Source organism: Ruditapes philippinarum, unplaced genomic scaffold, assembly GCF_026571515.1.
Source record: "Ruditapes philippinarum isolate M1 unplaced genomic scaffold, ASM2657151v2 ctg9423_1_1_1_1, whole genome shotgun sequence".
NCBI lineage: Eukaryota > Metazoa > Mollusca > Bivalvia > Venerida > Veneridae > Ruditapes > Ruditapes philippinarum.
This window is the reverse complement of record NW_026857564.1, coordinates 71,403-82,974: the sequence shown is the minus strand read 5'-3', so window position 1 is coordinate 82,974 and position 11,572 is coordinate 71,403. Positions and strand designations below refer to the sequence as shown.

Genomic DNA, 11,572 nt, shown 5'->3' with positions numbered 1-11,572 from the left:
CGGTAGAAAACTAATTATGTATGCACAGGTAATAAGAAACAACATTAAAGTTGACCGTCCGATACGTATCTTCATATGCATACAATGTCCGTTCATTTTCGTTAACGAATCTTTTAATGTCCCTTTCCTCTTTTTAAATTTCTTTTTACTAGTCCGTGGTCTCTTTTTGCTCGAGCCACCGTTCCGTTGCTCGATGGGAACAGATACAATAGTCTCACATTTTCCGTCACACGTGGAAACAGTGTCAGCAGCAGAAATTTCATTAAATGAATGACTCAAATTAAGCTGGGGGACTTCCAATTGTTTTAATTCTATACCATCAGATTTAGTTTCTTTTAAAGACTTCCGTCTTATCTGTGATTTCTTTAATTCGGTTGAATCAGATTCTTGCATCAGAGTTTCATCTTTACTTGGCGATGAATTTTCTTTTTCTATCATACTCTTAGCAGCAGCACTTTCAGCTTTTCGTATCAATCGCATCTTCCGATGTTTACATACTTGTATTCCAACAAAATAATACAAAACTGATAATGTGGTGAATATAGCAACTGTACTTGCCATCTGTAATATGAAAAATATGGTTGGGTATATTGATCGGTCATATCTATTTTCTAACAAACATGATTTGCCATTAACATTTCCTAGCGGTATAGTTCTTGTTCCATAAAATAGTAAAGACGGCCAAGTTATTGTCAAGGCAATTAATATACAGCCTATGCACATGTATTTTGACCTCTGAGCACTAAATTGAGGTCCATGAGGACGACAGATCCTTCGAAATCTGTCAATAGCAATTGCTACAAGAATAGCCGCTGACGAGCTATTAAGTATATACGTAGAAAATCGCGTCACTTTACAAAGCCAAGGTTTATCAAGAATTACTGAATATATCATTATGTATATTTCCATTGGTAAAGTTGTCATACAATTGATTAAATCCAGTGCGGTTAAAAACAATATAAACATCCTTGATGTACTCTTCCTCCATTTAAAGAAATAAACATACAACACAATGACGTTCCCTGGTGTTCCAATAAGCATTAAAATAGATGTGTAAATTATTGCCGGTAACTTTGCTTTAAATTCTTTCAAGTTGTATTCATATAGAATATTGTTTTCGTCTACATTTTCAGTGATGTTTGTCAAATTCAGTTGAATTAGGTCACGATTCTCTGTCATCAAGTCTCGGTACGAAAAGCTAGATTCCATGACCCACTTCTTTTATGTAAAATACACCATTTGTTCTGCAATGCGGAAAACTATTCCCAATATTACTCAGCCTTTATGACTTTTTAGTACATATAGAAAGACTTGCCTCCCCTGATGATTATGTTGTTTTCCTGTTTGAGTGCAATATCTATTCTTGATTATAAACAACCATTAACTGGAGTTCGTTATGAAACGTTTTGCATTCTAACGAGCGTAAGTAAATTATTTTCCATTCCTAAGAGAGGCTGTCAATTACTTTTGTACTTACAACATTGAATCCTTTTGATAATCCTTTATTTTATTAATAAGTTCATTTAATATCTGTCGTTAAATGTTGTCTTTTTTATATTTCATCTTAGGAGTATTAATTCATCAAAAATTCAGTATGTTGTCATTATTAAGCATATGCTTATAAATATCATGTTAGCAACACTTCACTATTTTGTAAGATAATCGAATTTTCATCACTTCTAAGGCATCTGCTAATTAAATTAAAAGTTATGTTTTTCTTCAATTAGTTGTCCAAAGAATCTCATTAACACTCTTGTTTACCTCTGAAGGCACTTGTTTAGTAAGTTTTCCCCTCCGAGGTAGTCTTTGATCTGAAAAGAGATGAATATATTTTGAAAAGGTGATCAGCTGACGTGATCTATCATGATGAAATGGAAATTTCAAGCAGGAGTACATTCATTCATACTATCGGAGCAAAATAAAACACCACTGTATCATGTTTAAAGTTAATCATTAGTTTTAATTTTATCTTAATTACCGGTTGATAGTTATCTTACAGGTATAACTCGATTATGTTTAAGTAAAGGCTTGTTTTAACTGCAAGAAAATACAACAAATAAATACTCTCTACAAACAAGATTGGAAGTAACACAACTACGGTCCATTTAATAGATAATAAAGAAATCTTAAAGAATTGCCGGTCCATAATTGAGTTCATTAGAAATGTTGCAGTCTCTGTTTGATTAAGCCTATTCATGAACTGAAGATATAATAAACACAACGCTACTTTAACTAATCTAATGGTTGATTCCCAGATACTTTAAAGAACAAGTGAATAAAGTAGAAAAACTATGATTGATAACAGAACCAAACATAAATGTTATGATATGTAATTTTCATTAAGAATGATTTATTTACACGGAGTAAGCATATGTATTTCCTATGTATTTGCTGAAAATTAATATGTATGGAGCTGACTACCTAGCTTCTAGCTACTTTTGATGTTTATTGACTTATATTCCTTGTTTTATTTTTAAACTGATATACGAGGGGTGATCCAAACATTCGTGGACACCCTGCAAATTATTATACTGCCATAAAATACAATGGGTTCTCAAATTAATACATGTTGAATAAAAGGTACAGTGTCGTGTGAAGAAAAGAAAAAAAATCGTCTTAATGGTATGACTATTTTTTTCAGGGGATGCTGTATCATGATAGTATATACTATAGTATGAATGTAATATATTGTTCCTAATCACATGTTTATATGTGATTTATGATTTTATGTAACAAGTGCAAACATATAGATATGATTAGAAAAAATAAAACAGAACGAACAAGTGCACAGTTAAACAGTTTAATCACTATAAAGAAACAAAACCAATATATGAAAATAGTGTTTGATGAATATGATCAAAATAAGGGCATCTTATATTTGAAGAATTACAAATATATACAGTGCTTTTCTGACGTCGTCGATTAATATGTGCACCAAATATGTGGCTGTAGTGTCCCAATGAAGACACTCGCAGTGCAAAGATATAAAATAAAGCTTAAATTCTAAATGATCAAACTAAAAGTAGCTATTCGTAATATTGTATTTCTAGAACACGATAAATTCAAACTGTTAAATCTATTGCAATCAGCTACATATTGTGTTTATCTTTGACAAAACAAAATTCACCTAACATTAACACAAGAAAAAATAAACATGGTATACTAGTTTTAGTAATATCTTGCTTTGTAACGTTTTATAACTTTATTTTTCTTAGATATACCATCACAAAATTAAACTCATCTTGGAGTTCACGCTAATAACATATTTAACATTTTTTATCATTCATGCTTTTTTATCTTTTAATATTTTCCTGTTCCTGTTTTAACGCGTAATATTTGTTATATTTTGATAGCTATATGTTTTACTTTAAACAAAGCTCTGGCTGCTCTCATAATTAAAATTGTGATTGTACATATCAAATTAAACATTTTGTTATTTTTGCAACCCGTTAATCTATTTCTGTGTTACACTAAAATACAATAATAGGAGAAATCGCAGCTTCTAAATGCTATTAAAACACAAAATACAAAGAACTGAGCACTATATCCATAAGACTAACTTGTATATTGTTACTATAAACGAACAAATGAAAAATATGAAAAATAATATAATAATGACAAAAAGAGGAAGAAAGCGATATAATTAAAAAGATGATAATATAGTAATGATATAGCAATATATACAATCTTTCCTTAAATGAGCTTAAGGCATGATAAAAAATATTAAAAATATAATACCTTAATGGATTTTTTTCAAAACTCCAGTATAAAACAAATAACAAAATACATCCTTCAATAATTTAAGCATATTATCAGATAGGAACGGTATCACACACTAAGTCTTGTTACTTTATGCGATCTAACCGTTCGCCTGCCGTGATTATCAGGTTTTATATAGCGTAAGTTAAGCCGATGATCAAGGTATGTTATTTATAGGAAATCGGATTTCACCAGATAGGTTTATTGATAGGTTTATTGAAAATTGGTATGAACAAATAATTCAAATTAAAGACATTTGAAACAATATATTTTAAATTATTTATAAGAGTGAAAAAACAACAAATATAACAACAACAACATCGGATAGCTTTTAACTTTTAAGAAAATGTATCTGTTATCAAAAAATGTTTAAAAAAAAGTCGTAAATGTTGTTCACATCCTGCAGTGTTCCTGGTGTGTAGTTGTTATTAACATTCAAAAATGGAATAGGAACACAAAATAATTATCTTTAAGTTGCTCCTTTCTAATATGACATGGTGTGAAAATATCAACATAATTCTATTTAAAAGAAAAAAGACCCCCAAAAACATGAGTATTTTTGTCAAAATATTGACTATTTCTATATACTGTGTATGCTTATAATTGACTTGATACGGAAACAGTAAATAAAAAAAAAACGCCAAACAAAACTAAATGTCTTATAAAATGTTTTTAACAACAGGTGCAAGATAGATGAATCTTTCCAAGAACTATTTGAATAAATGGATCATAACAAGGATAAAAATAGATAAGTTTTTAGAAAATACAATGAAGGCAACGAACGTGTTTTAAGCATTTTCACCGCATTATAATCTCGAGATACTATGTAATAATTATCTCTGCCTTATACTCAAACATACTTCGCATCTCATTTCGCATCTCGTGATAAGTTCTGCCTACCTACTTTAATTCGCTTGTACACTATGCGGATAGTGTAGATTGAATATAGCTGATTCTAGCAGAAATGATAAAGCGATATTCAGCTTTTTTTTTAAAAGGAGGTTAACATTGCTCCTTTTCAGTGAATCTTAACACTTTGTTTCTTTTTATAATAAACTTTAATACCTCAAACACGTTACAAATGGGTTGAGGAACAGCTTCATTTGCACCTTTAAATAATGAATATTTTGTAAAATGAATAAATAAAACATTTATGAATAATTAAACATCATACTAACATCACAGTAAACAAACATAAAGTAAATTAGTTCTGGATGATGGTTTGCTTCCTACTTTTTCTACGATGTAAGAGTAAGTGATACAAATTTTGACATTTAGCTATGACGTCAGATTAAGTGATAATTGTATTGATTTGTTTTGCGAAGTTTGATCATGTTTTGACGTAATAAGTTTAATAAAAGCTTCATTTTGAAGTTTTTACCTGGATTTCGTATATAAAATAATTCACACTAAAATTAACCTAGCTTTTTAGAAAATAACAAAACGAACCTTTTGTTTTCACCCAAGCATTTTCAATACAGTATGGGGAACATAACCAAATGTGTATATAAAAGAAAAAGTATGGTTCCATGCTAGAAGAATTGCATAAGTATCAATTAAGACAGTACAATGGTTAGAAACATATCAATATTATCCTTTCTAAGAAAATGAAAATAAGAGAATAAAGAGTATTTCGAACATAGATCTTCTTCTAAACTATGAAATATCGAGCAGAGGTTGATTTGCTATAAGTCAATATAAACCATTTTTGTTATATTTCAGCTACATGTGAACAAAAATATTGAGGTTGTCTATTGTCGAATATTTGAACAGGTATTGTGCCGCTTTGATAATGTAAGAGTGATGTTACCTTTTTTGTGTGCACTTAAAGTTTACAACCTTTGCCTGAATAGGTAAAACAGGGTTTTCAGAAGAAGCGAAAATAATGTAAGATAAGATACAGAATTTGAAATGTCTTGATGGCAAAGTTAGTAAAGTCAATAGGATGCCATACAAATTAAATTTTATCATGAGTTTAAGTCTCGCAAGTTGTCTCACTTTGCTTTTTTCTCTATTCTTTTTTTTAATTTTTACATTCGATACAAATGAATGGGAATAAAAAGGCAGTTTTGTTATAATATTTAATAATTTAGATACACTGGTAATAATGATTTTTATCCTGTGTAGTGTGTAATATGTAGTAGTTATGCAAAGTATACGTACTTCTGCAGTGCACGAGTATTTCGTGCCAACTTGACATACATTCCGAATAGAGTTGCACCAACTTGCTAAATATAGTAACATTTAAGCAAAAGAAAAAATGTGAAATGAGAAAGTAATAGAAAATAGCACATTTTTATAATCTTTACAAGAAAATATACAAAATACATGTATTCTTTCTTGATATAAATCTCTGAAATATAGAGTCATTAAGATTATTTAAAAGTTTTCATAACAGTGTTTAGGAATTACACGAGTCTCATTAAACATCTTTCCTATTTGACCCTAATAGTCTTTTCAACGGGCATTACAAGTCATTAAGTGTATAATGAACTAGTTATGCTAAAGTTTGTACTGAACTTGCAAGTCACTCGAAAAAGAAACCAAAATTATAGATGATCCAATTCAGATATTATGCTAAATATTTGTCTCTATACAAAATTTATTTAGGAAATAGATATCAATTCTGAGTGCATTGTTGTAGAATAATGCACGGTTTGAGTTCAAATGCGTAGTAATATAATCACGAAGGCCGATAGGCCTGAGTGATTAATTACAAAGCATTTGAACGAAAAACGTGCATTATTATACAATAATGCACGAAGAATTGATATCTATTTCCATTCTAATACGTCAAGAAAAAATATAATTTTTATTATAACGTTGGACTTTATGTTTGGTGGTTGAATTTGTTTTCGCCTCAGAGTTTCCAATAGAAACGTTCTTTAGAGGCCGTTCCAGTGGGTTGAAAAAAAACTGTCGTTAAATCTACCGTGTGTAGAAACATTTTGAAAATAACGAATTTTGAAAACGTTGATACAACTTTCTTTGTTTATTTATTTCAGTTTATAATTTTCCAAGCGAAATACAAATTATTAAAAGTGAAATAAATGTAAAACTAAACTCGTTTGCGACATTAAATAGCGAACTTGATTTGATTGTTTTGCACGTGCTGTTTGGCGCTACATTGTGACGTCACGTAAACAACACTTTAAACGTCTGTACAGCGTTAACGACTGAATTAAAGATATTGGTGTTCGGATTAATTTTCTTAGTTAGACCATTTTCTTTCATTCTAGATAGATTTCACAACAAAATTCGACAAAAATTGTTTTAATTTATCAGATTTTTTAAACAAAATGGCGCCTTCAATATGAAAATACACAGGGAGATAATAAGAACGGCGAGTGCATTGTTGTAGAATAATGCACGCTTCCGGCCTTCTTTGTCTATATAGAAAAAATTCCGATAGTGTTAGAATCTTAAACTTAATACGTATAAACTAATCAATACGATTTATTTTTATTGGAAACAAATTACCCTTCTAGAAATATTTCATTCGGTAATAATTTCAATCTGCATTATTTATACAAATAGTTATATAGGATTTAATGTTCTGTAGAAAATTCAAAACATGTCGATCCGTCTACAGCATTAGAAACCGATGTATATGTAAATATTTAAACACTGTCTAACTTCAGAATACACACAAATAACAACTTACATTTGTTAAATCATTAAATGATTACAAGTGTTATTTTTGAAAAGAATATACTTACGTTGAAATTTGTTCATCCATTTGTGTGTTTATTGTTGCTGTGTTTAATCCATAAATAAATATCATTTTTGTACATGTGTTGATAATCAGACGAGGCAAATGGGGGTAAATGCACTTCTCGGACAAAAATATGTAAGCAACCGAACATTAAATACTATTAAGTTATTTTTGCAAATTAATTCCCTACACCAAAGTGTACATTTTAACATATTTTGATTTGCAATTTCCAAACGAAGATCAAAGTTTCTCTGACGCCCATGTAACGCCTACATTCTGATTACACTCAAACAAGCTAAATTAACTTTATCAAAATCTGCCAACTACATCTTACTTTGTCATGACATATTATACAGATATAAGAAAATTGATAACTTTTAAATAACTAGAAAATAAGCTGTTTATTGAAAGGATGAAATTTTACAGAATGTTTCGAAAATAAACATCTTAGCATAGCATATAACACATACTTGTTCATAAAAAAACGAGTATTTTCATTAATCAAACATTTCAAGATTTTCAAGATGTAAATTGAGATGCTGTTCTTTTCTTATATTGTTACTGTTAATTTTTGGAATATCTAGTGTTATTTGTAAAAGATTAAACATCATTTAATTCATATGTGAGGGTCATTCTTTAAAAATTCTATGAGAAAGGAGCAGAATTAATTTGTTTTTGTACAAAAAATATAAAATGTAAATCTCATTTAATTTAGTGAATAGATTATCTAAAATGATCATATTGTAAAGGGTTATTATTGATAAATAATGTTACAGATTGGATTGGTGAAATAATAATGTATATACACAATCAACGTAATCAAGATAGACCAGCACATATCTAATCGTTCAAATTGTTTTAAAAATGCATTATCAAAATGTTTTCTTTAAATGCTTTACTATTCATTAGTTTATAATGAGATATGCAATCTAATTGCAAAACCCTGGAGTTAGAAACAATTGAACAAGCATTTATTTATATCAACAGAAACTCTAACACATATTATGTGTAAAATTAAAGGAAAAAATAAATTACTGTCGAAATATGGTTATATCGTGCGTATTCTAATATTATTTGTAATCTGTTCTGCTGCTTAGTTATACCAGGCAGAAATATGTATAAAACGATATGAAAACCAACACATTAATGTAAGCTGTGAATTGATAATGGTCGAACTGAAGTGTTTGCTTTATAAATCATCGGAAGAAAACTCGTTAGATTTTTACAATACTTTATCACAACATGCGTTAAAAGAAAAGTTTGTATTGTTTTATATGTAAATACAATTGATGCAAAGTGTAACAAAAATGTACATGTTATAATTGTCAAAGTTCATGTTTGGTACATTGCATTAAATTATCTTCCTGAACCAGGTTTATCTAGCATTTATCTTATAATTATATTATAACATATATGTGAGTCTATATATTCGTGTTTGACTTTAAATAAAACTTATCAATTCAAAAGTATCTATTCGAAAACAGATGAGTCACCATAACGCACCGGAAACGTCTTTTGTTCAGGTTACACATACCACATGCTGCTAGCATAAGCACAGATCATTTATCTTGAATATTTAAGATACTTTCGGTTGATATTTTACCACTTGTTTTGTTTATTTACAATGAATTGATATATTATTTTTTTAAAAACCATTTCAACCACATGCCAAAATTAAGGTTTAAAAATAATTAACTTCGCGATTGAATAATTTTCCTAGGATGATATGTAATAATAATGCATGCACAATGTCAACATGTTTGTTTCATTTGTACAAATACCTGACAAAAATGCTTAAAATTTGCAGACATACGTTCTTGTTGTATGAAATCAAATTAAATATCAAATCAAAATAAGATTAATGCCACACTTAACCGTTAATGGATTTGACCTGCCTTAAAATAAGAATTACCCGTTCAAAATTTAAGGGATTTCAAAAACTGAGCCACAACAATATAGAACATGTTCAGACTTCACGCAAAAGGAAGTTAGCGGACACCATTTGCAAATACAACTCAGTTTCTGCCATACTTCGATATTTTTAAGTGGAAACAGTCAATGTCAACTCAGTATTATAATCAATAAAATGAAGTATTATCTTTTTTAAAATTGTTCAATTCTATCAATTTAAAAAAAAATACTTACATGTTTGTAATTACATAAGCGTCTTAGATAACTGGCAAGAGTGATTTATAAAATATAAACAGTTCTCGAAATAATTTCTACGCCCAATGACAAAATCTAAACGATATAAAATGTCTTGGAAATGTAGATAATAAGTTTAATAATTTCTGTTAACTACATTAAATAGCAAAACAATATTTTGTTCCAGAACATTTTATTTTGTTTACGTACATTTTTCATGTGTATGAAATAACAGAGACATTGTATATTAATTTTTCATCGAGAATCAGCTATATGACAATGGAACCATATAATTATACTGTTGATAAAAATATTTCATGAGGTATAGATTTATACCCTTTAACTACATTATGATAAATCCATCGTTAAATATGCTTATACTGACTATATAATCCACTCACCCAGTGATAAAAATAGCATATAGCATATGATGAACAATTAATTTATAATATTGAAAAGTAACAATCGAAAAGTAATGTCTTACATTGTATCAATATAATAACTTCTTAATTGTTTCTTACACAAGGTTTCAGCGTTTTTATATGTATATATATCCATTTACCTTTGACAAGTAAAATGTGTAATACATTTTGTAATCAAGCAAAATCTTGTTTCTCAATTTTAATAAAAATCCTCCACATAAACAGGGAAAGAATTGACATAAGTTTTACCCAAATTAGTCTTGCTATGTTGTAAAATATAAAACTTATTTGTAAATGTAAAATTTACCGAATTTAAATAAAGCAAAGGTAAATTTAAGGTAAATTTAATAGAGAATCCAGCATGATGACAGATATTTTATAAACTAACATCCACCTAGATGTTTTTAATGAGGAAAGTTTGATTTGTGCTGTATATACTTAATAAAATACTTAAACGTATAAACAAATATCATTAACAAATAAACATGTTTACAGCTATAAATAAATCAAACCAGACATACAGATCTTTTCCATTTACAAGATGAGATCAATTTTGCTCACAGAAATATGCATGTTAATAAAGAGCTTAAAGGTAGCAAATTAATACGTTGGTTTGCTAAGTCAATACTACAACATACTTCATAAACATACAAATAATCATTTTCTTGAAATTCGAAATCAACGTAAAACCTCAAAATATTTTAATTGATTAAAATCTTGGAAAAATATATTTTTACCTAGATTGCAGCAGATTCGTAATACAAACAAATGATCTACAATAAGGCACGTATGATTTATTTTGTTTATATAATATAGTATTACAATGTATATGAAACAGATTATGAAACCCACTACCATTACATTAGCTGTTGCTAGATAAGATGATGTACATCTATAACAATATTTGCGTTAATGGAGCAATCATGATAAGACAGACTCAGTTAAGTTACAAGCGAGAAAAAGTTCCCATGGCAGCCAACACACAAAAAATATTTAAGTTTATTCGCAATACACATTAATCCAAAGTAGGGAGTTGTACACTTAATTAAATGATGAAAATTAAAATGAATGCCACAATTTTTCCCGAGGTCCTGCATTCTGACTGCACTCTTACATGTCTTATTCTTTCAGTGTCAATCTCAAACCTATCCAATACTTTCTGCAAGTATCTAAATGATGCAAGATGTTTTAACGTCAAGTTATTCTAAGTTTATTAATAAAAACCGTAATTTTAAATAAAAGACTACCTGAAAAAAAAGCAAATATCAAAAGTTAAATATTTATATTTTACGTGCTTTTACAGACCGCATGAAGTTACGTTATAATCGCAGACTTTATGTTTTAGATTATGGTATTCATAACATTGAACTTTCAGTACTAAATCCAATAAGAAACAAAAAATATACTGCTGTACCGTTTGAAGTCCCATCATATACCTTGTCTTGTTCTAACGATAAGTATGCTATGCATACAAATGTACTGTCAGTACACTATAAAATAACGAAGTCTTACAGGTAAAACCATGCTCTGT

The 11,572-nt window shown here is 28.9% G+C and overlaps 1 protein-coding gene across 1 annotated transcript; it reads right to left on the bottom strand.

The window, feature by feature from the left end:
- Positions 1-6: 6 nt before the first annotated feature.
- LOC132750167 (allatostatin-A receptor-like) lies at positions 7-1,813 on the bottom strand (the record flags this gene model as incomplete). The annotated part of the gene is made up of 1 exon (XM_060740111.1): positions 7-1,813. A coding segment is annotated over exon 1 (1,203 nt), but the record flags the coding sequence as incomplete, so codon positions are not given.
- Positions 1,814-11,572: the final 9,759 nt, after the last annotated feature.